This window comes from Indicator indicator, chromosome 3, assembly GCF_027791375.1.
Source record: "Indicator indicator isolate 239-I01 chromosome 3, UM_Iind_1.1, whole genome shotgun sequence".
Taxonomy (NCBI): domain Eukaryota; kingdom Metazoa; phylum Chordata; class Aves; order Piciformes; family Indicatoridae; genus Indicator; species Indicator indicator.
Window position 1 is genome coordinate 10,715,089 of NC_072012.1, and position 27,670 is coordinate 10,742,758.

General features: G+C 49.8%; 1 protein-coding gene across 2 annotated transcripts in view; it reads left to right on the forward strand.

Moving 5' to 3' along the window:
- Window positions 1-27,670, forward strand: part of NRF1 (nuclear respiratory factor 1) — a 49,605-nt gene that overhangs the window by 18,873 nt on the left and 3,062 nt on the right. The window contains exons 8-10 of one of the 2 annotated variants that reach the window (XM_054399617.1): window positions 4,653-4,810; window positions 11,203-11,327; window positions 17,974-18,123. In XM_054399617.1, coding sequence (XP_054255592.1) covers window positions 4,653-4,810; window positions 11,203-11,327; window positions 17,974-18,123 — 433 coding nt within the window. The remainder of the gene's footprint in view (window positions 1-4,652; window positions 4,811-11,202; window positions 11,328-17,973; window positions 18,124-27,670) is intronic. The other variant, XM_054399618.1, reaches the window with a different exon arrangement.

Genomic DNA, 27,670 nt, shown 5'->3' on the forward strand with positions numbered 1-27,670 from the left:
CAGCCCAATGGCAGCTTCTCTAGGAGCCTTTTTGTCCTGCCATCTCTTGTTCTGTGAGGATGAATGAAGCTATGAATGAATATGTGAAAGATCTGAGTTAGTTCAGATGTGTTTGTAGAACCACAGAAGAGAGGTTGGAAGAGAGCTTCAAGATCATCAAGAGAGCTGGCAAAGAGCTTCAACCTAAAACCCCTGCCATGGCCATTAAACCATGTCCATGTTTAGGGATGGTGGCTAGGATCTCAGCAGCACAACCTTTGTGGCAGTGTGGAGAAGAGCCTGGACAGTCCCCCCTTCTTTTCTAGGCCTTACTCCATCCCTGCTCTGAAAGAGGTTAGGCATCTTGGCAGCACCATGGGTCAAACAGAGACCTGCCTTATCACAGAATTATAGAGCAGTGGGGATTTGAAGGGACCTTCAGAGGACACCAAGTCCAACCCTGCCCTGCCAAAGCAGGATCACCTAGGGCAGGTCACACAGGAAGGCATCCAGATAGTTCTTGAAAGTCTCCAGAGAAGGAGACTCCACAGCCTCTCTGGGCAGCCTGCTCCAGGGCTCCAGCACCCTTAAAATAAGGAAGTTTTTCCTTATGTCGAGGTGGAGCTTCCTGTGTTCCAGTTTGTATCCATTGCCCCTTGTGCTATCACAGGACACCACTGAAAAGAGCCTTGCACTTTCTTCTTGACATCCACCCTTCAGATATATCTAAACCACACACTCCAGTGTATGCCATGTGTTTGTAAAACTGTCTGTTCCTGCTCTGTGTGGTGGTGGGCAGGGTGCCTTTCCCAGTTGGAGCTTGCTTCATTTTGCCTAACAAAGTCCCATCGACTCAATCTGACTTTCTCAAGATCTCTACCATCTGCAGCTTCCTTCCTTTCTGGTGCCACTCAAACTTTGGTTGCCTCTTTCCCTAAATAAAGCCCGAAAGCCAAGTTAACCTCCTCTAAACTCTACCTTCCTTTCTCCTGTTGGCAATGCACTCTCTCACTGCTCCCTCCCTGCTTTGGATCCTTCCGCCCAGGGTCAGCTCTGGGCACAGGAAAATGAAGCAGTGGCCTTGAACGTCAGACGGCTGGGGATGGGTAAAGAGCTGCGACGAGAGCCAGCTTTGCTTGTGCCCAAGTACTGGAAAACCACACTGGCACCTGCTGAGGAGTGTGTGATAGCAGATGTGAGTGAGAGCACACAGGTTCTCTCTCCTTCTCCATCCTTTGATGGGACTAACCCTTTCTTGCCCAAGAGAAGCCAAATCAACTTGATCTTTTGTGGGGAGCTTTGTGCCAACTGCTTCTCTGGACTTTTTTCTCCATCTTAACAAATTTAGGCCTCTTTTCTTCATCACCTTCCTTGGCATTCTTATTTGTGAGTCTGAGCAAGTTGGGGAGTGGCCTGACAGGTTTATGGGGATGAAAACAGTAATGGGAGGATGGGGGGCAAGATCTTCATCTTGGATTTGTCAGCTGATGGACCTTCATTCTCACTTCTTTAAGTTGTTTTTGGTCCATTGCATATTGCTAGTTGACATCCTGGTGGGTTTTGTGACCCTGCGCTCATCTCGTGGGTTGTGAAGTCCCAAATGGAGAAACATGGAAAATCATAGAATGCCAGGTTGGAAGGGACCCCAAGGATCGTCTGGTCCAACCTTTCTAGGTGATAGGGTAGTTGGCCCAGCACCCTGTCCAGCTGAATCTTTAAACTGACCAATGTAGGGGAATCTACTGCTTCTCTTGGGAGATGGTTCCAGTGTCTTAGCAACTGAAACTGGGTGAACTTTAAATAATATGGAAACTACCTGCAGAGAGGAGAGGGGTTAGTAAAACTGCCACCTCGAACTTCTGGAGGGCAAACTTTGGCCTGGTCAGGAGACTGATTGATAAAGTCCCTTGGGAGGCCACCTTGAAGGATATAGGAGTCTAGGAAGGCTGGAGATACCTCAAGAGGGAAGTCTTAAAGGCACAGGTGCAGGCTGTCCCTGTGTGCCCAAAAATGAGTTGGTGGGGAAGGCATCTGGCCTGGCTGAATAGGAACCTTTGGCTGGAGAGTCTATGACCTTTGTAAGATGGGTCAGGTCTCTCATGAGGACTATTAAGATGTAGTGAAGCTATGCAGGGAGAAAATTAGGAGAGCCAAAGCACAGCTACAGCTCAACCTAGCTACAGCTGTTAAGGATAATAAAAAATGTTTCTATAAATTTGTTAACAACAGAAGGAAGACTGGGGAGAATCTCCATCCTTTATTGGATGCAGAGGGAAACATAATGACTAAAGATGAGAAGAAGGCTGAGATGGTCAATACCTACTTTGTCTCAGTCTTTACCACTGGAGCCAGCAGCTCCCTGGACACCCAGCCTCGTGAACTAGGAGTCAGGGAGGGGAATCAGAATGAGGTCATCACAATAAATGAGGAAGTGGTCAGTGACCTGCTATGCCACTTAGACACACACAAATCTATGGGGCTGGGTGGGCTACACCCAAGGGTGCTGAGGGAGTTGGCAAATGTGCTCACCAAGCCACTTTCCATTATTTTACCTGGGTAACTGGAGAGGTCCCAGAGGACTGGAAGGTAGCAAATGTAACATCCATCTATAAGAAAGGAAGAAAGGAGGTTCTGGGAAACTATAGACCTATCAGTCTGACCTTAGTACCAGGGAAGGTCATGGAGCAGATCATCTCAAGCACCATTACATGCCATATAGAGGACAACCAGGGGATCAGGCCCAGTCAACATGGGTTTATGAAGGACAGGTCCTGCCTCACCAACCTGATCTCCTTCTATGACAAGATGACCCAACTACTGGATGAGGGAAAGGCTGTGGATATTGTCTACCTAGACTTCCAAAAAGCCTTTGACACCATTTCCCACAGAATTCTCGTGGACAAACTGGCTGCTCATGGCTTGGATGAGCACAGGCTCTGCTGGATAAAGCACTGGCTGGACTGACAGGCCCAAAGTGTTAAATCTAGCTGTCAGCCAGTCACCAGTGGTGTTCCTCAGGGCTCAGTGTTGGGACCACTTCTGTTTAACATCTTTATTGATGATCTTTATGAAGACACAGAGTGTCATCAGTAAGTTTGCAGATGACACCAAGTTGGGTGGGAGTGTTGATCTGCACGAGGGTAGGGAGGCTCTAAAGAGCGACTTGGATAGATTGGATCCATGGCCAACATTAAAGGGATGAGCTTCAACAAGGCCAAATGCCAGGTCCTGCACTTGGGTCACAACAACCCCAAGCAATGCTACAGGCTTGGGGAAATGTGGCTGGAAAGCTGTCTGGCAGAAAGGGACCTGGGGGTCCTAATCAAGGGGCAACTGAACATGAGCAAGCAGTGTGCCCAGGTGGCCAAGAAAGCCAATGGTGTCCTGGCTTGGATTAGAAATGTGTCCAGCAGGAGTAGGGAGATGATTGTCCCTTTGTACTCAGCTCTGGTGAGGCCACACCTCAACTATTGTGTCTAGTTTTGGGCACCTCAATACAAGAGAGATATGAAGGTGCTGGAGCAAGGGGGGCAAGGAAGCTGGGGAAGGGCCTGGAGAATAAGTCTTTTGAAGAGCAACTGAAGGAGCTGGGGATGGTTAGTGTGGAAAAAGAGGAGGCTGAGGGGAGACCTCATTGCTGTCGACAACTACCTTGAGGGTGTGTTGCTGAGAGACTGGTGCTGGTCTCTTCTCACATGTAATTAGTGATAGAACAAGAGGGAACAGCCTCAAAATGAGACTGGGTAGGTTTAGACTGGACATTAGGAAACATTTTTTCACTACAAGAGTGGTCAGGGATTGGAATATGCTGCCCAGGGAGGTGGTTGAGTCACCAAGCCTGCATGTGTTTAAAGGTAGTTTGGATGTAGTGCTTGGGGATATGATTTAAGGGTGAACCTTGTAGAGTAGGTTATTGGTTGGACTTGATGGTCCTGAGGGTCTTTTACAACCTGAATGTTTCTGTGATTCAGTGAAAGGTCTGAAATAAGGGAGTTGAAGGTAGCTGAAATAAATGAACACAGCACTTGCCCTCTGCTATCTTCTTTTATTAAGTGTTACGTAATAAGGAAACTCCAGTTGGCTCAAACCCATCCAAGCTCACAAGTGCTGTACAGAGAAGTCCTGAGTGGACTGTTCCCCAAAGACAATGGATGGGTGCAGTGAGACCAGCACAACCCATGTCTTCTGGGGGACATGATCCTTTAGAACCTTTAGCACCTTTAGATCCTTTAGCACCTTTAGAAATGCAGCTGCTTTTAATAAGCTGGCCAGGCTGGCAGGCAGTGATCCGAGCACAGCAACAATTGGCACTGGCCTGTTTTGTTGTGGACATGGCTGGACAAGAGGTGTTTGTGGGAGGTTGAGGAGCTTTGCAGTTGTTTGTGGAGTGCACCTTCCATGAAGAAACTCTTTGACCTGGAGAACAGCAACTGAAACCGTGGGCTGACTAGAGAAACCCACTCGTGGCTGGCAGAGGATTGCAGAGCGCAGCAACCTTTTCAGGTGGATCTCAGGCTTCATCCCTTTTCCCTCCTGTCTCTCGAAGTCAGAGTGTGTACAGGTCTTCTGCAAAGGCCTCTTGAAACTCTGTGGCTCTTTCGTTTGAGGAAGTAATTGTTCATCCATGGGCTGACAGCCAATCCTAGGACCTCCCTTTTTGTTTCTCCCCACAGGTGGAGCAGAACTGGGCAACGCTACAAGGAGGTGAGATGACTATCCAGACGACACAGGCATCAGAGGCCACGCAGGCAGTGGCATCGTTAGCAGAAGCAGCAGTGGCAGCATCTCAGGAGATGCAACAAGGAGCAACTGTTACCATGGCACTCAACAGGTATGGCTGAGAGATGTGAAGGCTTTTGAAGCATTTCCTTCTAGGTTTTCACTCTTAATGGTGCAAAGACTGCTGCCTACAGACCCAGCAGAGGCTTTCCCGTAGCAAATTCCTGTGTCAACCCATGTCCAGGTGTCTGCAGGATAGTTCCTGATGTCCACTTCAACCACAGAAGAAATCTGACAGAACTGAGCTTTAGAACTTTAGAAAAGCAACCAACCTGGTGAAGGGCCTTGAGAAGAACAGCTGAGGGAACTGAGGTTGTTCAGGCTTTGGAAGAGGAGGCTGAGGGGAGACCTCCTCAGCCTTTACAACCCCCTGAAAGGAGGTTGGGGTGAGGTGGGGACTGGTCTCTTCTCATGTGCAGCACATGACAGGACAAGAGGAAAGGGCCTCAAGTTGCACCAGGAGAGGCTGAGTTTGGACAATAGGATGAATTTTTTCACTGAAAGGGTTGTCAAGCCCTGAAACAGGAGGTGGTGGAGCCCCTGTCCCTGAAAGGTTTTAAAAGATATGTGGCTGTGCTGCTGAGGGATGTGGTTTAGTGGTAGTGGCTTAGCAGTACTGGTGGGATTGTGAGCTCTAGGCGAGCAGTTTGACTTGATGATCTCTAAGGTGCCTTCCAACCTCAACAATTTCCCAGGATTCTGTGATTCTAAGACTCATGATGTGTTAAGAGCACTTTATAAGTGTGCTGGTCTGGTTCTCCTTCACTATTATTAATGATCAGAGAATCATTAAGGTTGGAAAAGAATTCAAGATCACTGAGCCCAACCCCTAACCCAGCACTGCCAAGTCACCACTAAACCATGCCCCTCAGCACCACATCTACATTGCGTCAAAATTCCTCCAGGGATGAGGACTCCACCACTGACCTGGGCAGCCTGAGCCAGAAGTTGTTGTTCCTCATGTCCAACCTATACCTCCCCTGGGGCAGCTTGAGGCCATTACTTCTCGTCCTGTCACTTGTGCCTTAGGAGAGGAGCCCAACCCCACCTGGCTCCCTCAGCCTTATGTTCTCTAGGATGCACAATCCCAGATCCTTCAGCTGCTCCTCACAAGAGGACCCTTCACCAGCTTTGCCCTTCTCTGGATCCATTCCAGCACCTCAGTGTCCTTTTTGGAGTGGCCCAAAACTGAACTTGGATTGAACTCTGTTAGATTTTTTGTTGTACTCAGGTTACCAAGCTCTGCAGTGTGGTTCTCTACAAGGCCATGCAGCAGGCAGCAGCATCCTTACCCACCTCTGGTGAGTTGCTTAAACGTTCCCTGCTGTTCTGAAATGGCTGCAGCACACCCCAGCTGCACCCTCAGAGAGCAGAAGTGTAGGAAACACAGCCCCAGCAGCACAGGAGGTTTCACTCTGCTCAGGTGTAGACAAAATATTTTCCTCATCCATATCATGATTCTGGTGTTGAGGCTGTTGACTGAGCAGCCATGGGTTGGGACAATGCCAAGTCCACACTGCTGATGTTCAGAGTTTTGCCCTGGTGAGGGCACAGCTGGAGTCCTGGGTCCAGTTCTGGGCTCCCCAGTGCAAGAGAGACAAGAAACTACTGGAGAGAGTCCAGTGGAGGCTCCAGAGATGCTGAGGGGCCTGGAACATCTCTGTGAGGAGTAAAGGCCCTGGGGCTGTTGAGCCTGGAGAAGAGCAGCTTGAGAGGAGATCTACTCAATGCTCAGCAAGAGCTAAAGGATGGGGAGCACAAAGATGGGACCAGACTCTCTTCAGTGGTGCCCAGTGACAGGACAAGGGGCAGTGTGCACAAAGTGGAATCCAGGAGGCTCCATCTGAACATGAGGAGAAACTAGAGGAGGTTGGAGCCAGGTGTGGGTTGGTCTTTTCTTCCTAGTAACAGTGATAGAACAACAAGAAAAAATGGCCTCAAGTTGCACCAGGGGAGGTTTAGGTTGGAAGAAACTTCTTCACTAAAAAGGTTCTCAACCACAGGAACAGGCTTCCCAGGGAAGTGCTTGAATCCCCATTGCTGGAAGTGTTTAGAAGATGCAGAGACGTGGTGCTTGGGGACATGGTTTAGCACCAGGCTTGGTAGAGTTAGACAGTGCTGGACTGGATGATCTTAAAGGTGTTCTCCAAGCAAAACCATTCTGTGACTCTGATCTCTGAATCTCCTTCCAATGGCTGCTGACAGAGCTCAGAGCCTTTTGCAGCCCTGCACAGAGCAGTACCTCTGCCAACAGCAGAACATCATGGGTGATGCAGCCTCTCAGGTTTGAGGATGGGAAATGCTAGGCCTTCTAGTAAAAGAGGACCAAGTGGAGGTGGGTAATTAATTGATTGATTTGAGCTAATTAATGTCTGTGGAGCACGCTGTAACTGGGAAAAGCTTTTTAAGCTGCAGCTTCTTGTTATTTTCGGGGATGGAACCGTAACAGGTCATTAAAATGCTCAGCTGCCCTTGAAAGTGGATTCAGCTAAGTGCTGGGTGAGGTCTGGGAAGCAGGGTCACACCAGTAATTGTGTGCTCAACCCAGGTTTGCTGGGGTGGAGTTGGCCTTCCTGCAGTGTAGTTGCTTTCATGTAGCTGTAAGTTCAGAAGAGATGAGCCAAAGGGAGTTAAAAAGCAGAAGGAGGAGATACTCTAGTTCACTAAGATCTGCTCTGAGATATGGAGGGGCTGTTGAGAAGTGAATACTGGTGAGACACTGGAACAGGTTGCCCAGGGATACTCCATCTCTGGAGATGTTGGACAAGGCCTTGAGCAATTTGATCTAGTGGAAGGTGTCCCTGCCCATGGCAGGGGGTCAGAACTAGATGAACTTTAAGGTCCCTTCCGACTCAAACCAGTCTATAATTCATAGAATCACAGAATATCTTTGGTTGGAAGAAACCTTCAAGATCATCTAGTCCAACCTTGAAGGAAAATACACCCTGAGTGGATACAACTGGAAAACGTTCAGCACCTGAGCAGGAAATAGGGAAACAGAAAGAATGACTTGGAAGTTCTTGGAAAACATTTGACTCAATTGGTCTACCAGAGAATAAGCATGAAGAACATCCTAGGGCCAGCTGAAGAAAATACCTATTTTTGAGTTCATTAAGGTGAGATTTGGTAGGAATCTTAGAGAATCCTGTAGGCTGGACAAGACCTTTAAAGTCAAGTCCAACCTTTAACCTAACACTACCAAGTCTACTGCTAAACCATGTCCTTAGGCATCCTGTCTACATGTCTTTTAAATATCTCCAGAGAGATTCAGCTGGAAGAAGGAGGTGGTTTTGGAATAATTTTGTGGCTAGCAGTAGGTCACCAGAAACGTCAGTGGGTTGCCAGCAGTAGGTCACCAGTCATCCAGAAGATCTGAAGGGATCAGGACAGCTGCAGAAGGATGCTCACAGCACTCTTGAGTGTGCAAATCAAAATATGACTCAATAAATGCCAAGTGACACCCATACAAAGACACCTCTCCTGTATATATATCCAATGTGGAGCTTTGTGGTTCCAGTTACCATTCAGGAGACTATCATAGAATGACAGAACAGTTTGGGTTGGGAGGGACCTTGAAGATCATCCAGTTCCAACCCCCCCCGCCATGAACAGGGGCACCTTCCACTACAGCAGGTTGCCTAAGGCCTCATCCAACCTGGCTTTGTGCACCTCCAGGGAGGGGGCATCCACAGCCTCCAAGGGCAACCTGTTCCAGTGTCTCACCACCCTCACTGTAAAGAATTTCTTCCTAATCTCCAGTTTCAATCTTCCCTCTTCCAGCTCAAAGCCATTGCACCTTGCCCTATCACAACAAGTCCTTTTAAAAGGTTTCTCTGCAGCTTTCTTGTAGGCACAAGAGATTCTCAGGAATATTTCATCACTCCTGAGCAGACAGGAAAAGGAACAGGACAAGAAGTCAGAAACAGGCCCTTGAACTAACTCAGGTGTGTCTGCATCTTGAATGGTGTGAGAAATGGTCACCTCTTTAAAGAGGTGTCTTAGGGTAGGAAAAGTCTGGAAAGCACAGAAGTGATCCAAAGCCATTAAGAGTCCTTGCACATTAAGTGCTCTTCATCTTCATGCATCCTGGGCTGATCCCCAGCAGCGTGGGCAGCAGGTGGAGGGAGGGAATTCTGCCCCTCTGCTATGCCCTGCTGAGACCCCACCTGCAGTGCTGGGACCAGCTCTGGAGTCCTCAGCACAGCAGAGACATGGACTTGTTTGAGCAGGGCCGGAGGAGGCCACAGCAATGATGGGAGGGCTGGAAACCCTCTGCTGTGAGGCCAGGCTGAGAGAGTTGTGGTTGTTCAGCCTGGAGAGGAGAAGGCTCCAGAGACACCTTCTGGTGGCCTTTCAGGACTTAAAGGTAATGAGAAGAAAGCTGTGGACAGACTGGATCAGGGCCTGTTGTGACAGGAGAGGAGGTAATGGTTTGAACTAAAAGATGGAGATTTGGACTTGAGAGAAGGAAAAGATTTTTTTTTTTTTTTTTTTCCACCAAGGGTGGTAAGAGCCTGTCCCAGGTTGTCCAGAGAGGTGCTAGATGCCTCATCCCTGGAGCCATTCCAGATCAAGTTGTCTGGGGCTGTGAGCAACCTGCTGTAGTTGCAGATGTCCCTGCTGACTGCAGGGGGGTTGGATGAGATGACCTTTCAAGGTCCCTTCCAACTCAAACTGTTCTGTGATCTTGGAAGAGAGGCTACTGTTTGGGTGTTGTTGTTGGTTTGTTTTTTTTTTTTTACTCTAAAATCATGAGGAAAAGGAAAAGGCAAGTCTTAATTTTTGTTTCTCACAATTACCAGACTTCAGGGCTGCCCAGCTAGACCTGGGTGGTACTTTTTGGAGTACCCCAATGCCGTTTTTCTTCAGACGGCATCTAATGAAATGTGGAATTTGTTGCTACAGGGTGTTGTGGAAGCAGAAAGTCTAAATGGGTTCCGAAGGGGAATAGAGAAATCAAACCTGATGGTCCAGCTGCAGCCTCTGATGGAGGAGATCAATATGCTGCCGACCATTGGAAGCTGAGAGGATGTAGGAAGGGGAGGGTCAGACACACTCCTTCCTAAAGAAGGCATCAGCAAAGGTGTGGCCAGCAGGACCAGGGCAGGGATTGTGCCTCTGGACTGGGCACTGGTGAGGCTACACCTCGAATCCTGAGTTCAGTTTTGGGCCCCTCAGCCCAAGAAGGATGTTGAGGGGCTGGAGCATACCCAGAGTACAATGAAGTCTGGAGAACAGGTCTTATGAGGAGTGGCTGAGGGAACTGGGGTCGTGAGGCTGTAGAAAAGAAGGCTGAGGGGAGACCTGGCTCACTACAACTCCTTGAAAGAGGCTGCAGCCGGGTGGGAGTTGGTCTCTACCAAGTAGCAAGTGACACGATGAGAAGAAATGGCCTCAAGATGCCCCGTGGGAGGTTTAGGTTGGACATGAGGAACAATTTCTTCCCCTTGAGGGTTGGCAAGCCCTGGAACAGGCTGCCCAGGGCAGTGGTAGAATCCCCAGCCTTGGAGGGATTTCAAAGCCATGTAGATGTGGTGTTGAGGGACATGGTTCAATAGTCACCTGGCAGTGCTGGGTTAATGGTTGGACTTGATGGTCTTAATTGTCTCTTCCAATCCAAACAATTCTGTGATTCTGAATAGCTGACAGTGGCTGTTCTCACAGCAGGCTTGCTTCATGAGAAGGGTCTTCGGTCTGACCTCATTTGTGTGAAGAAATGCAGGAATACTGAGCTAAGCTACTGATCACTCATTAAAAAGAATTATTAAGCCACTTCACTGGGGAGAAATTCTCCATCTTGGCTAAATACGGAGCTGTTGGTGTGATCCTGGGAATGGTAACCCTCTGGGGCTTGTTTCAATGCAAGGTGAATTTGTGGAATCAGTAATGAAGGGCAGAGCTCTAAAATCTGTAGAGACGTGGAATGGGGCAGTCCCCACAGAATGATTTTTGTACCAGAAACTTACTTTGGTTGTCCAAAAGCTGTTGGGAAAGTCCTAGGCAAAAGATGGAAAGGTAAGAGGGTGGTGAGACACTGGAACAGGTTGCCCAGGGAGGTTGTGGATGCCCCCTGTGGATGGAGGTGTTCAAGGGGAGGTGGGATGAGGCCTTGAGCAACCTGATCTACTGAAAGGTGTCCCTACCTATGGCAGGGGAGTTGGAACTAGATGATCTGTAAGGTCCCTTCCAACCCAAACCATTCTATGATTCTAAAAGGGCAGGCATGTTCTGACAGGAGGCCTTCAAGCTGAGCAAAGCCAGAACCAGCTTCTTCCCATGTATCTCCTCCACTGTAGCTTTTCTTCTTTGGATAACTTCATCTGGGCCCAGTAAGAATCCCTCCATTCTGAATTTGTTCTCCTGGCATGCTGGTTATAATGGATACCACTGGAATGGTGTTTTTTGATCTTCTTAACTCTTCTTTCTCCTCTCCTGTGCCCACAGTGAAGCAGCTGCCCATGCAGTAGCCACTCTTGCCGAAGCCACTCTGCAAGGTGGAGGACAAATTGTCCTATCTGGTGAAACTGCAGCAGCAGTAGGAGCGCTTACTGGAGTTCAAGATGCCAATGGTAAGGTTTGGTTTTGCTCTTTGCTAGAGATTCTGCCTCTCTTTTACTTGAAATGTGAATTTTTTGCTCCTTAAAATAGTTGTGGCTCACTGCAGGTGGTCTTTAAGTAGGTTGTGACTTCAGAGCTCAGAACAAAACCGTAGCCTCTTGTCATAGTGCTGGTGGCTCTGCTCTTCTCCTCCTTCTGCCAGCTTGCTACTTAGTCTTTATTTTAAGGGTAGAAAACTCCTCCCCTCTTTACCTGCACAAGGAGGACCAGACCTGGTCAACTAATACAACCACAATAAACTCATCTCCTCAATAAGCTCATCTCCAAACTGCTTGGCTGTGAAGTGGCAGAGTGCGACCAATGTTTCCTCACCTGCCCATTTCCTTCTTTCCTTACAACTCTTCATCTGCTTGGTGGCTGCTCCTCTGCAGCTGTCACCTTCCTGTTTGGGTGGCACCTTCCAGCCACCTCTTGGCAATTGATGTAGGCTTGTTTGCCTCCTGCTTTTTCTTCCATGCTGCCACCGCAGTCAAACTCTCAGTTTTAGGGGTTCTCTGCAGCATTTCTCACCTACAATCTGGACGTTTATTTGGCCAGATCTGGTGGCTTTTGCAGTTATTCCAACTAAACTGATAGTGAATAAACCAGTAAGTTCATATAAACTGGTTCAGGTAGCTATACTGGAACATACGAACTTGTGTAGTTGGTGCTCATCTACTTCCTCTAGTTGTGCTGGATTTCTGGGTGATGTTCTTACCATGCTTTCCCAGTTTGGAGGTGAAACTCAGTGGTTATTTTGATTTAATGTGTCAAAATAAGCTCAAAAATGATGTAAAATGGTGAAATCTGGAGAAGACTCTAGGGGGACCTTACAGCTTCCCTACAATACCTGAAGGGAAGGCTGGAGTGGGACTTTCATAAGGGTGTCTAGCAGTAGGACAAAAGGGAGTGGTCTGAAGCTGGGGGAGAGCAAGTTTAGACTGGATCTTAAAAAGAAGTTCTTCAGTACAAGGGTGGTAAGACTCTGGAATAAGCTGCCCAGGGAGGGTGTGGATGCCCTGTCCCTGGAGGTGTTCAAGGCCAAGTTGGATAAGTCTTGGAGCAACCAAGTCTAGTTGAGAGGTGTCCCTGCCCAAGGCAGAGGGGGTTGGAGTAGATGATCTCTGAGGTCCCTTCCAACCTAAGCCATTCTATGATAAGCCATAAAGAAACATTTTCCTGAGGATGAGACTTTTTGAATTCTAATCATTCAAGGGAAACTTTGTATTCAGGTTACACAGGGAGTTCGTGGATGTCCCCTCCCTGGCAGTGTTCAAAGCCAGGTTGGGTGGAGCCTTGAGCAACCTGCTCTAGTGGAAGGTATCCCTGCCCATGGCAGGGGACTTGGAACTAGATGATCTTTAAGGTCCCTTTCAACCCAAACCATTGTATGAATCTATGAACCAGTTGGGTCGCAGAGTGATGACTTCCTGCCTTGTTGCTTAGCTTGTAAAGCAGAAATCTGGTGAGGTGAGAGACCTCAGGTTTGGTGTCCATCAAAATCCTCATCTCGTGGGGAACACACTCAGTTTGGAACGTGTCTGCAGCAAAAATGGGGCAGTGGAGGGAAGAGTGATTTTTTTTTTTTTTTTTTTTTTTTTAACTTGGGCTGTGCAACTTGGTGTGTCTTGCTGTGGAGTCAACCAGCCTGAAGAGGGAGCAGAGATGAAGTGAAATCCCTGTTCTGGGAGCTGGGAACACATCTGATACCGAGAGGGAAGAGTAGGGTTGTGTCGTACTCCACAGTGGGGGACAAGTGATGGATGGTTATGGAAGGATCTGCCCTTGGATGCTCAAAACCAGCAACTAATCAGATTTGTAAAAGCATGTGAGTGTCCTTTAGCAGCTCTGCACCCCCTGACTCCTTTTGGTCTGCTTCCATGGTCTGGATTCCTTTGGATGCTCTCCTCCTCCACACCCTTCCTGAGTCACTCAACCTCACTCACCCTACATTAATATGAATTTAATGCATGCTGAGCTTTGGGGGTTGGGGTTTGTTGGGGGTTTTTTCGTGTTCCCTTTTTTTTTTTTCCCTTTTTTTTTTTTTTTTTCAGGGGCAGAGTTGGAAATCAGCTGGGATTTAAAGTGCATTAAGAGGAGAGAGGCTGCAGCATTTCCCTCACCCCCCAGCCCCTCTCCTGGTTTCCACTCTTCTTCGATCTGCTCTAATCTCCGGTGGTATTAAGGGGAAGGGCTTTGGCGGCCCTTGGAAGCGCCACGCTGCTAGTTTGATTACGTAACCAGCTAATATATCTCCCTCAGGGATGGAGGAGATGGTGGTATCCATTCCCACTGTCTGGGGATGGAGAGCAGATGGATGGGTTTTCAGCCTTGCAGCTCTGCTGGAGGATTTATCATAGAATTGTGGAATTGTTTTGGTTGGAAAAGACCTTTAAGATCATTAAGACCAACCTTCAGCTTAACACCACCATGGCCATTAAACTGTGTCCCGTTCTGCCATGTCCACACGTTTCTTGAGCACCTCCAGGGATGGTGACTCCAGCCTGTTCCAATGCCTGACCACTCTTGCAGGAAAGAAATTTTTCCTAATACCAAAGCTAAACCTTCCCTTGCACAAATTCAGGCCATTTCCTCTTGTCTTGTCACTTGTTCCCTGGGAGAAGAGACCAACCCCCACCTGGCTCCAGCCTCCTTTCAGGGAGTTGTAGAGAGCCAGGTCTCCCCTCAGCCTCCTTTTGTCCCAGCTTAGCAACCCCAGTTTCCTCAGCTGCTCCTCACAAGACCTGTTCCCCAGACCCTTCACCCTGCCTTGGTCCTTGCACCCTTCATCCTGCCACACTCTTGCTGGTCCAGGCCAAGATGCTGGTGGTGTTCTTGGCCACCTGAGCACACATTGGCTCATGTTCATACAGCAGGCTGTGAGTGTGGGTATCTTCCTGGACACCACTGCTCACTGGGGACATGCTGCTCCTTCCATAGGGAGGAGCTGAAATGGGGAGCAATTTGGTGCAGGAAGGAGAGGGGGGAAATGAGCCAGAGCCATGATAGCTTTAACCAGCAAATTTCCTCTGCTTGATATTCCAAGGGTTTAATGTGCTGATGTTTCCATTAAACACTTCTTTCTAGGAATCATAGAATAAGAGGGGTTCAAAGAGGCCTCTGGAGATCATGAAGTCCAACCCCCCTGCTATCCTAGGGCAGGATACACAGGAAGACATCCAGATAGGTCTTGAAAGTCTCTAGAGAAGGGGACTCCACAACTTCTCTGGGCAGCCTGCTCCAGGACTCCAGCACCCTTTGAGTAAAAAAGATTTCCTGATGTTGAGGTGGAGCCTCCTGTGTTCCAGTTTGTATCCATTGCTCCCTGTCCTACCACAGGATGCCACTGAAGAGAGCCTGGCCCCTTCTTGACACCCACGCTTCAGATACTTGCAAATGTTAGCAAGATCACCCCTCAGTCTTCTCCAGACTAAACATCTCCAGGTCTTTCAGCCTTTCCTCATCAGACAGATGTTCCAGTCCCTCCATCATCCTCATAGCCTCCATTGGACACCCTCCAGTATATCTCTATCCTTCTTGAACCAGGGAGGCCAGAACTGGATGCAATAGACTCATAGAATGGTTTGGGTTGGAAGGGACCTCAAAGATCATCTAGTTCCAGCCCCCTGCCATGGGCAGGGACACCTTCCATTACACCAGGTTGCTCAAGGCCTTATCCAACCTGGCCTTGAACACCTCCAGGCAGGGGACATCCACAGCCTTCAGACGTGGTCTCACTAGGGCAGAGGAATTCTCTTATGCTTCTGCAGGTCCTTTTTGAGGGATTCCAATCCCTTTCCCATGCTGCTTTCCCTGGAAGAGGCATAAAGTATCCTCTTCTTATTGATACGAAAACAGAGACCGCAATTTAACAAATTTCTCTGGCATCTGAATAATAATTAAATGATCCAAGAGCCCCAAGACTGCTAAAAAGAGGCAACGTCTGTGTGTTATGGATATCTTGGAAACCAGGGCTGGATTTGGTCTTGCAGGGAGCTGAGTCCAGGAACGTGCTGTGGATAATCTGGTGATTGGTTACATTTTCTAGCTGAGGGAAATAAGATCTCCTGCTCCCATGCAGTGTCAAACTAAGCTAAGTGCATTATGGTTTTCTTACCACTCTGGAGCATCTGCTTTGCCTTGGGATGCTTGGAACTGCTGACCCCCATGGTTTTGAGGCTCAGATGGTTTTGTTCTTAAGTGGCTGGCATTAAAGCAAAGTCATATTCAAAGCAAGCAAAAAGGGGTTGGAGCAAACACCAATTTCATTTGGCTGGGAACTGCAGATGCTCCTGTCAGAGGGAATTCTGCCACTGTGGGGCTGCTTTGGGCAGCTCCGTGTTGAGCTGGTGCTGGAGCCATCGCAGTGTGCTGAGGCCAGGGGAGAGAAACCTGATCAGCATCGGGAGGGAGGAGGTGACAGTGCCAGCCTGCAGCCTGGGCCTCTCTCACTGGAGCATCCTCATACTGCAGCCTTTTGTTTGACATTGATCTGATCAGGGCTTTGAAAGCTGCTTGGGCTGGGAGCTTCCTGGCTTCATCTTGAAATATTGATGAAGCTTCTGCCTCAGCAGGGCTGTAGCAGTGTGCTGCTGCCTGTGAAGGACAGGGCAGGCTCTCTGCACAAGGAAGGTTGGGGTAACGGCCTTGGTGTCATCACAAGGCTGAGGTTCATCGTATCACAGAGTGGCTTAGGTTGGAAAGGAGCTTTCATGGTCATCTAGTCCAACTCCCCTGCAGTCAGCAGGGACATCTGAAACTCGAGCAGGTTGCTCAAAGCCCCAAACAACCTGATCTGGAATGGTTTCAGGGATGGGACATCTACTACCTCTCTGGGCAGCCTGGGACAGGGTCTCACCACCCTCAGTGGAAGAAAAATTTTTCCTTCTCACCAGTCTGTCTCCCTCTTTCAGTTTCAAACCATCCCCCCTCCTTGTCCTGTAACAGCAGCTCCTGATAAAAAGATTGTCCCCATCTTTTTTTGTAGATGGCCACCAGAAGGTCTCCCTGGAGCCTTCTCCTCTCCAGGCTGAACAACCACAACTCTCTTCAGCCTGGCCTCACAGCAAAGGGCTTCCAGCCCTCCCATCATTGCTATGGCCTCCTCTGGCCCTGCTCCAACAAGTCCATGTCTTTGCTTTGCTGAGGACTCCAGAGCTGGCCCTAGCACTGCAAGTGGGATCTCAGCAGGGCACAGCAGAGGGACAGAATCCCCTCCCTTCCCCTGCTGCCCACACTGCTGGGAATAAGTCCAGGACAGGTTGGCTTTGGGCTGTGTGAGCACATGGTGCTGGCTCATCTCCAGATTTTCACCCACCAGCACCTGCAAGTCTTTCTCCACAGGGCTGCTGTCCAGCCCTCCTTCCCCCAGCTGGGTTGGTTATGGCAGTTTTGTGCAGTGTGTGACAGTCTGAAGGGCCATTTGGAAGGTGAGAGGGGATGGGTGCTCAAAGCCCCATCTGAAGTTCAAAATTAGTGCATGGAAAGAGACCATGGTGGTAAGAGCTGGAGTTTGTAAGAGGAGAAGTGACAGTAGAAGATGTGAAATCAAGCTGTGACCAGGGAACTGACTGAACAGACCTGAGCTAGGCACAAGCAGATACCAGTGGGTCCTCACTTGTGCACCTTGGTTCTCACATGTGCCAGCTGCTGCACATTTTTGTTGATGTTCTCCTCCCTGTGCTTCTGGAAGCTATGATGTCCCTGCTAGTGGTTCAGTAGCTGTAAAGGTGGGCACTAAGAGGAGCCTACCGTGGGTCTTGCCCTTGTGATAGGACAAGATTGAAGCTGGAAGAGGGTAGACTTAGCCTGGATATTAGGAAGAAATTATTTACAGTGAGGGTGGTGAGACACTGGAACAGGTTGCCCAGGGAGGTTGTGGATGCTCCCTTCCTGGAGGTGTTCAAGGCCGGGATGGATAATGCCTTGAGCAACCTGGGCTAGTGGAAGTGGGACAAGGGCCTAAGGAAAGGTGCCTGTGGCAGGGGGACTGGAACTAGATGATCTTTAAAGTCCATTCCAACCCCAGCTGTTCCATGATTGTCCATCCCCTCAGTCATCAAAAACCTCAAACCCAATTGTCCACACAACCAAAAGTAGCCAGGTTGGGAGTAGCTGTCCCAGTTGCCAACTTCCATGTCAGATATGGTTTAAAGGCTGAAAAACCTTCAGCAAGGGGTGAAGCTGCCCAGCTTCCACCACAAAATCAACCAGGTGCCAGGTGGAAACCTGTCTCCACCCTCAGCTGCGCAGATGGGAAACCCTCCCCTGGCACTGGGGAGATCGCCAGGCCTGGAGGTTGCCAGTCCCATCCAGCTCTGTGGAAGCTGTTTATGGTTGTAAGCACGTCCAGGAGGTGAGATCTTGTTCTCTGAGCTGTGCACATCTAGAGAGAGGGAAAGCAGAGGGAGGTCCATCAGGAAAACCCAGCTTTAGGGAACTGTTCTTGCCTTTGGATGCCTCGGGACAGGGAGGTGTTGATGTGCTGGTAACTGGTGGCTTGTCTACATGAGGGGGGAAGCAAAAAAAAAAGAGGTAGGGGGGGAGGTTTGGAGGCTGATCTGCTGCAAATATCGATCTTTAAAAGACATTTTTTTTCCTGTTGGATCTCCTTTTTAGGGAAGATGAACCGAGATGAGTCGCTAGCAACTTGGCAAAGTGCAGATGAGCTTGCTTGCGCCCAGGAGGACAGGAAGGAAAGAGTCGAGCTTTTTGTAGGGTCTTCCCAGAGGGAACAGATTTTATTATTGAAGCATTGCCCTGAAACAGGTATGATTTCATCCCAGTCTGGAGGAGAAGTGAGGAAAATCATTTTTGCAGATGTGTTTCAGATGACAGGAGAGGAAAGAGGCCGGTGGCAGCCAGCAAGGAGAGCTGAAGAGGATGAGTGTGAGTTCCTGGGTCCAGGAACAGGGAGAGGTGTCTCCTAGAGGACAAATGACTGCACAGGAATGAATTGCTGTCAACATCGAGGCTGTGATGCTCTCTGAGAGAAAAGTTGACATGAGCTCAGTTCAAGGAGCTTCTTCTGTGTCAAGTACATGCAGTTCCTATGTGTGCCCTGCAAAGAGAGTGTGGTCAACTGCAGCTCAACCTTCTCTGAGTCTGCACCCTTGCCACAGCAGCATCTGGCTGTCCAGGGAAGCCCCAGTGTAGGTGATGAAGAAACTCCAAGCTAGGCAGGACTGTTGATCTGCTTGGGGTAAGGAGGCTCTACAGAAGGATCTGGCCAGGCTGGACCAATGGGTCATGGCCAGTGGGATGAGGTTCAACAAGATCAAGTGCTGTGTCCTGCACATGCTGTGTCACAGTAACCCCAAGAATGCTCCAGGCCTGTGGCAGAGTGGCTGAAAACTGCCCAGCAGAAAAGGACCTAGGGGGAGCTGGTTGACAGCAGCTGAAGATGAGCCAGTGGCCAAGAAGGCCACCAGCATCCTGGCTTGGATCAGGAAGTGTGGCCATCAGGTACAGGGCAGGGAGGGATTGTCTCCCAGCCTGGGCACTGGTGAGGTCACACCTCAAATCCTGGGTTCAGTTTTGGGCCCCTCACTCCAAGTAGGGCGTTGTGCTAGAGTGGGTCCAGAGAAGGGCAACAAAACTGGTGAAGAGTCTGGAGAACAGCTCTTGTGAGGAGCAGCTGAGGGATCTGGGATTGTGCATTCTGGAGAAAAGGAGGCTGAGGAGAGATGTTCCAGTGCTCTCCAACTCCCTGCAAGGAGGCCAGAGCCAGGTGGGGTTGGTTTCTTCTCCTAAGGAACAAGTGACAGGACAAGAGGAAATGGCCTCAAGTTGCCCCAGGGAAGTTTAGGTTGGACATGACGAACAGTTTCTTCTGGCTCAGGCTGCCCAGGGCAGTGGTGGAGTCCCCATCCCTGGAGGAATTTCCAAGCAACATAGATGTGGTGCTGAGGGCCATGGTTTAGTGGTGACCTGGCAGTGCTGGGTTAAGGGTTGGACTCAGCACTCTTAGAGGTCTCCTCCAACCCAATCAATTCACAGAATCACAAAACGTTAGGGGTTGGAAGGGACCTGCAGAGACCACTGAATTCCAGGCTTCAGCCCAGCTTGCCCTACCACTTTAAACGCTGGGTGCTGGATCCTGCTGGGTTTCACTGCTGCCCTGCGTTGCTCCTGGACACTAATCTGGGGCGGTGCAGCCGGCTCAGGCTGTCCTGAGGCCGGGGCTGGCACAGGCGCTGCGCGGCTTTGCTGTGACATCTCGGGGCCGGTGACGCGGCGGCTGCCGCTGCCGAGCAGGATTTGTCTGCCCACCAGCTGCCACTAAAAATAGTGCCTCAGGCAAGTCCGGCTCCTGCCACGCTGATGTGACCAGATTGTCCCTTTGGTCCAACCTCACCAGGCGCTGCCATCGCCAACGTGCGCTTGGGGTTACGTGGAGCTGGCTTCACGCGAGCCAGCATACACCTGGGGCTGTTTGTTGAGCCTGCAGAAGAGCAGCCTGAGAGGGGATCTGCTCAGTGCTCAGGGAGACCGAAAGGGTGGGGGACAGGAGGATCTGGCCACACTCTTTGTCAAGTGGTGCCCAGCGGCAGGACAAGGGGCAATGGGCACCAACCAAATGGGAACCAGGAGGTTCTACCTAAACGTAAGGAAAAAATCCTTTCCTTTGAGGGTGGTGGAGCCCTGGAGCAGGCTGCCCAGAGAGGTTGTGGAGTCTCCTTGTCTGGAGAGATACTAAGCTCACCTGGGCATGTTCCTGTGCAACCTGATCTAGGTGACCCTGCTGTAGCAGGGTGTTTGGGCCAGACTGTCTCTGCAGGTCCCTTCCATTCTATGATTATGTGATTCTGTGACAATTTGGGTTGAGTAGAGCTGGAGGTGGATACCACAGTACCTGAGTGCTGCTGGTTTTAGGGCTTGCCTTGGCTTGCTGAGTGACCTTCTAAGACCCTTCAAGGAGAAGCAGAATGGTTGTTTCTGAGTGTGGTTTGGGCTTTGGGATAGAGAGACTCATGGGCTCTGTCATTTTCATGGAATCACAGAATGGTTTGGGTTGGAAGGGACCTTTAAAGGTCAGCTAGTCCAAATCCCCTGCAGTAAGCAGGGACATGTCCAATTGGAGCAGGTTGCTCAGAGTCCCATCAAGCCTGACCTTGAATGTCTCCAGAGATGTGGTGAGCACTCAAGATGTGCACCAAGGTCTGTTCAGAGGCAGTGGTGTTGGAGGAACACAAGAAGAATCCCCTGAATGGTTTTGTGCTCCTATTCTGTGTCCAGTTCTTGCATGAAGTCTACAGGCTGCTTTTTAACTCTGAAACAGGCCTTTGAGGTCACAACAAGGGAAGACAAGATCCTGGGGAGATACCAGGAGTTTCTCAGTTCCTGATTTGATCTGTTGCTGCTCCCTAAAAGCCCTTGGCCTTTTCTCCTTAGCCTGTTTGTGATAGCAAAACCCTAAAAGGGAAGCCAACTTCATGAGAGGTAGGGAGTCACTGCCAAGTCCTTCATTGTTTCATCACTTGTAGCGTTTCACAGAATCCCAGAGGTTGGAAGGGCCCTCTGGAGATCACCCAGTCCAACCTCCCTGCTAAAGCAGGGTCACCCAGAGCAGATTGCCCAGGATCAAAATGTCCAGGCAGGTTTGGAATCCCTCCAGAAGCTTTTTCTTTGAGTCCATTTGGTTTCAGTGAGTTTCCATCCAGTAAATGAGCCTTGCCCTGCCTGCCCTTACCTCCCAGCTTCTCACTGACCTTACGGCATCTCCAGCACCTCCCTTGCCCTCCCTGTTTCCCCTCCCCTGGTGAGTTTTGACATCCATTCCTCTTATCAGGCAGTTGAGACTTACAGGCTCTCCAGCTGTCACCACTGATGCTGTCCCGGTTTAAGCACAGGCCATTTACCTTCCACGTGTCCTGAATTAGGGGAAATGGACAGGAGGGCTGGGTCTGTTTAAAAATTAAAGCTGATTACAAGGCATTAACATTACATTTAAAGAAATAGGCAGCAGCCCTCCTCTCCCAGCACAGTTGCAATATGTTCCCTTTTGTTCTGGGCTGGAAGAGGAAGCAGGATTGGTATCAACCTCAGGCTGGGCAGGGTTTCTTCTTTATCCATTAATTTCTAGTTTAAAGCACTCCTGGTCCTGCTCCCTGAAGCAGTTCCCATCTTGGAGATCATAACAGAAAGCTGAAGTTCTTTCTGCCCATCTTGACATTCTCTTGGAAAATTCAGGTCTGCTGATGTGTTCATCCATCTGTCTTCAGAATGGTTGTGTTGGAAAGCTTCATGTTTGAGGCAACCTAGTTGTTCTACACGGGCATCCACAGTCAGGAAGAAAACTTTCTTCTTTTCTTCTCTTTGTTCCATCAAGGCTCACTTTCACGGAGGCAGGTAGAATCTAAGAAAGGGAGAGAGATTTTTAAAGAAGGTCTGAGATCCTCAGGGCTGAGAAGGCAAAGACACATAATTGCTGCCTGCATGGAAGGGTGGAAACATGAGCATGTTGGGTGCAGGAGGTGCTGTTCCTACCAAGCCCAGGCCAAGAGGCAGCATGGGCTTGTGCTGGGGTTGAACCTGGGTTTGTGGAAGCAGGCAGGATTGGTTTCTTCCATAGCTTTCCTTACAGGTGATGTATTTCAACAGGGGCCTTACTTCATGGTGTGATTTCTGCTTCTCTCCTCCTGCAGCAGTGACCCTATATTCTCATTGCATAGGGCTGTTGCTTTGGACCATTCAGTCCAACCCATAAAGCAGGGGCACCCACAGCAGGTTGCCCAGGATCACAATGGCCAGGTGGGGTTGGAATCTCTCCAGAGGAGATTCCACAACCTCTCTGGGCAGCCTGCTGCAGGGCTCAAATACCCTCAAAGCTAAGAATTTTCTCCTTGTGTTCAAGTAAAACCTCTTGGGTTCCAGCTGGTGCCTGTTGTCCCTTGTCCTGTCACTGGGCACCACTGACAAGAGTCTGGCCACATCCCCTCCCCCCACCCTTCAGCTCTTGCTGAGCATTGCTCAGATCCCCTCTCAGGCTGCTCTTCTCCAGGCTCACCAGCCCCAGGGCTCTCAGCCTTTCCTCTTCACAGACAGGCTGCAGGTCCCTCAGCAGCTTCAGAGCACCTTTGTTCATGGAGAAGGTGCATTCTGCCTGATGTCTGCATAAGGTGATGAGAATGGGCAGCTCTGCACAGCTCTGTGTCTACTCAGCCAGGATGAACACTGAGCAGGAGAAGGAAGAGGCCTGGTCACCTTTATGGAGTGCAGTCATGGAATGGTTTGGGTTGGAAGGAACCTTTCATGGTCATCTAGTCCACCCCCACACTGCAGTCAGCAGGGACATCAGCGACTAGAGCAGGTTGCTCAGAGCCCCAAACAACCTCACCTGGAATGGTTCCAGGGATGGGGCTTCCACCACCTATCTGGGCAACCTGGGACAGGGTCTCACCACCCTCAGTGTAACTAAATCTGTAAGGCATGATGGAGTGTGTAGGACTTTGAGGGTGAGGTGGGAGGTTTGTTGATAGTATTGGGGGGGGGTTATCTCCCTACTTTATATGCACACTGTCTGCAAGATTTAGATATTTGAGGACTTTGGACCTCAACCAGAGTGGTTTTTTTTCTTGGTCACAGCAGTGTTTTTGGAGTGACTGCAAGAGTTGGGTTTCTTACTCCTTTGGCAGGCTTTTGTCTCAAAAGGATGAGAGTGAATACTTGGCTGTGCTGGGTGAATGGTTGGATTTGATGATCTTAAAGGTCTCTTCCAACCAAAATGGCTGCATGGTTCTGTGGAAGGAATGACAGTGTTCCTCAGCATGGCTTCCTAAACATCTCTGAAACTCAGAACTGCATGGTCAAACATTTCCTTGCTTACCACTGATTCCGTGATGGGAAGGGATGGAGATACTTGTGTTGTCCATATCCAAGCAGGTATCTTTAGGGCCACTGCCTCATTAGTGGTGTTTTGGCCCCAAGCTGGGGTAGGGAGATGCTCTCCTGACATCTTCAGCATGGTGCTGGTTTATTTGTAGCTCTTGGCCTAAAGAAAAGGGACCAGGTAGAGTCAGGAAACCAGCTCTCTGGAGCTGCCTAAGTCCTGCCCCACTATCCTGATCCATCACAGATGATGATGAGTCATTTTTCTAGACCTCCTCATCCACACCTGCTCTCACTCAAATCAGGTTGGCAGAGCTGTACCAGTAGAGCTTCTTCAAGGGGCTCCTGCCAACTTTGCAGCTAGGGTGGGGGCACTTCTGAAAGAATCACAGACAAGATCAGGCTGGGGAAGGCAGCTTTGTGCAGCTTCTGCTGGACACATCTACGCTGGCAGAGCTCAGCTGTGGCTCTGAGCATTCAAAGCCTTGAGTGTTGAACTGGGTGGATGGTAGACCAAGCTGAGATGAAAACCAGTTTCTGTTTTGCTGCTCTTTCTCGGTGTTCCCAGGATGAAGTTCATGTCTGATGGATTCTGCCCATAATGTGCAGGCTGAAGATGAGCCACTGTGTGCCCAGGTGGCCAAGAAAGCCACCAGCATCCTGGCTTGGATCAGCAATAGTGTGGACAGCAGGACCAGGGCAGGGATCGTGGCCCTATACACTGGTGAAGCCACACCTCAAATCCTGGGGTCAGTTTTGGGCCCCTCACTCCAAGAAGGACATTGAGGGGCTGGAGTGTGCCCAGAGAAGGGCAACAAAGCTGCAGAAGGGTCTAGAGAATAAGTCTTGTGAGGAGCAGTGCAGGGACCTGGGGTTGTGCATCCTGGAGAAAAAGAGGCTGAGGGGAGACCTTCTGGCTCTCTACAACTCCCTGAAAGGAGCTGGGAGCCAGGTGGGGGTTGATCTCTTCTCCCAAGGAACAAGTGACAGGGCAAGAGGAAATGACCTCAAGTTGTGCTAAAGAAGGTTCAGGCTGGACATGAGGAACAATTTTTTCACAGAAAGGATTCTGAAGCCCTGGCCCAGGCTGCCCAGCGAGGTGGTGGAGTCACCATCCCTGGAGGCATTTTATAAGTGCTGTATGTGTTGCTGAGGGATGTGGTATAATGGTAGTGACTTAGCAGCAGTGGTGAGATTGTGACCTCTAGGCGAGTGGTTGGACTTGATGATCTCAGAGGTGTCTTCCAGCCTCAACGGTTCCAGGATTCTATGATTCCATGATCTCCAGTGCAGATTTTAGCTTGCAAGGTGTCTGGTCTCCTGCTTAGAGAAGTAGTTCCCCCTCATCCCTGGAGGTGTAGAAGAAACATGTGGACATGGCACTTTGGGCATGGTTTAACAGCTGTGGTGGTGTTGGGTCGATGGTTGGACTCGATGATCTTTAGAGGTCTTTTCCAGCCAAAACAATTCTGTGATTCTACAATCTAACTAACAATGGACAAATGCTGTGACCACAGACAAAGCTGGAGATGTCCTTGCTGGTTTTCTACCTGTGCTGTGCCACTTCAACCCCTTCCACCACACCGGGGCTTGGGGGAACTGGAAGCGCAGCCTGTGCTGCTGGGCAGATGGAGAAGGGCTCTCTAATCCCCCCACACCCCTGTGTCACAGCAGAACTGAGCTGCAATCTGCTGTTTCATGACAGCAGGACACAGTTCTTGCCTTCCCTTCTGAGTTGGGCTGGATCGGGCCAGCCTTTCCCGTTGTATACTGGAGAGCTGTGGAAAATGTTACTGGTTTGTGAATGGATGGAGCCTGGTCTGACCCCCCCAGGGCAGTTTTGCGAGCTCCAGGCTCTTAATGGCTGTCAGTGGGCGTAGGGTGCAATCTGATCCAAATGGGAAGCTGGCTGAAATCCCAGCAAGCTGTTGTTACTCTGTGAGGCATCTGAGGAGATGAGAAGGGTTTTGTGAACTCTCTCTGCCTCCCCTCCCACCACCCTCCCCCTGCTGGGCACCCCACTGGAAGGAGAAATACCCTGGAAGCTAAGCTACAAGCTGGGTCTTCCCCAAGCACAGCTCTTCAATGAATGGAGACGTGGTTTGTCTGTCTCTCTATTGACAAAGCTCATGGCCTGGTGTGGAAAACCAAAGATCCTTCCCTGTGGAGTTTTTCTGCCTTCAGCACAGCCTCTCTCTCTCCATGCTCTGCTTTGGACTTTGGAATTCCCACTTGCTAGAGTAGACATCTCCATCCTGCTGCAAGGAGCTTTTTGTGTTTTCTTTGCCTTGCAAAGTGCTCTGCCCTTCTTTGAAAGCCTCAGCTGCTCTCTAAGCAGGATCTGTCCTCTTCGAGTTCCTCTGTTGCTTTTTTTCTGAGCATGTCCAGAAGATCATTCTCTGGCTGGATTTATCCTCTCCATTGGAGCTCCATGGCAGGGACTGGCTTTAAAGCCTAAAAGCAGAAGCCCATCTGTCTTGTGCCTCTGGGGCATACTAAAGAGCCCTGTCCTGCAACCACTGAGTGATCTTGCTTGCAGAAATGGTTTTCTTGTCCACCAGACCTGCCTGTGGCAGAATGATGAAGATGACAGGCTTTAATTCATTTTCCTGAGTGGCTGTACTGGACCTTCAAGACTTCTGTTTTGCTAGATGAAACTCACAGAATCCCAGAGTCACAGCATAATGGTGTTGAAAAGGATCTATGGAGATCATCCAGTCTAATAACCCCCCTGATAAAGCAGGTTGCCCAGGATCACAATGAACAGGTGGGTTTGGAATCTCTCCAGAGGAGACTTCACAACCTCTCTAGGCAGCCTGCTCCAGGGCTTCAACACCCTGAAAGGCAACAAGCTGCTCCTCTGGGTTCCAGTTCGTGCCTATTGCCCCTTGTCCTGTCACTCAGCACCACTGACAAGAGTCTGGCCCCATCCTCTTGCCCCTGCTCAGTGCTGAGCATTGCTCAGATCCCCTCTCAGGCTGCCCTTCTCCAGCCTCAACAGCCCCAGGTCCTTCAGCCTTTCCTCCTTACAGAGGTGCTTGAGGCCCCTTAGCATCTTTGGAGCCTCCACTAAACTTTCTTCAGGAGTTCCTTGTCTCTTGAACTGGAAAGCCCAGAACTGGACTCATTCCTCATCCTTGGCCCTGATGTTTGGTGGTTAGATGTTGGGTTTGAAGAAGACAGTATTTCTTGCTATAGGGTTGATTCATTTCTACTTTGAGGTGTCAGCAGGTTGTGTGAGAACCTGGAGACTTCCAAAACCCACCTGGATGCTTTTCTGTACGACCTGCCCTAGGTGATCCTGCTTTGGCAGGTGGGTTGGACTAGATGGTCTCCAGAGGTTCCTTCCAACCCCTAACATTCTGTGATTCTATGAGGTGCAGTTCCACCTTGGCATCCCTTGGCTGGTGATACTTGGGTGGCCTCATCTGAAAGGTTGGTGGGATGCCCTCACCTATGAGAGGAAGAGAAGGTAGATTTGTCACTGTAAGGACTCTGAACCTTCTAGCACCTTGACTGCAGCCTGGAAAACCTGCAGTGTTTGCAGGCTGTGTTTTTGGGGTGTCATGGTCACCATGAGACCAACCTCCAGGGACATCCCTCCTCTCCTCCCCTTTCACTGGAGGAGTCCTAACAAGATCTGGGCAGAGGGCTTGAAGGTAAAACCATTTCTCGTTGCCCTCTGACCGGTGGGGAATGCTTTTCTTGCAGCCTGGCATCCTTCTGGGAAGTAAATCACAGCAGAGGGCAGTGAGTGTGTCCCTGGAGGCCCCTGTCTCCCAGTGACCTTCTCAGCTCATGAAGACAGCTTGGCTTTGCTGTAAAGCAGCTCATGTGACAGGCCTAATCCGCAGCTCCTAAACAGCTGGGCAGGAAGATTGCAGGAGCATCGCCCTATTTTCCCTCACCACACACCCTGGACAGCAGGGTGGTGGCTTCTGCTCCTTCTGGGAGCCTGCTGTCTCTTTAGCTGCATGAGTCCATCACAGAATGGTAGGGGTTGGAAAAGACCTCTGGAGATCATCCAGTCCTACCCCCCTGCTAAAGCAGGGGCACCCACAGCAGGTTACCCCATGTCTGGGAGGGTTTGGAATCTCTCCAGAGAAGGAGACTCCACAGCCTCTCAGGGCAGCCTGGTCCAGTGCTTCATCAGCCTCACAGGAAATAAGTTGTTCAGGAGCAGGTTGGTAGGTTTGAAGCCACACCAGCCACCACTGCAAAGCACACTCACCGGGTCAGAGCACACCAGGGGCACACACATGCTTCTGTGACTTGAGAGGAAGCTGCAAAACAGATTCTAAGAAGAATCTGTTCCAGGGAGACCTTATAGTGGCCTTCCAATATTTAAAGGGTGCCTATGGGAAAGCTGGAGAGGGATTCTTCATCATTCATCAATGATCAGAGGAGGGGTGATAGCTTCAGTCTGAAAGAGATTTAGATTAGGTATAAGGAAGAAATTCTTCACTGTGAGGATGATGAAGCACTG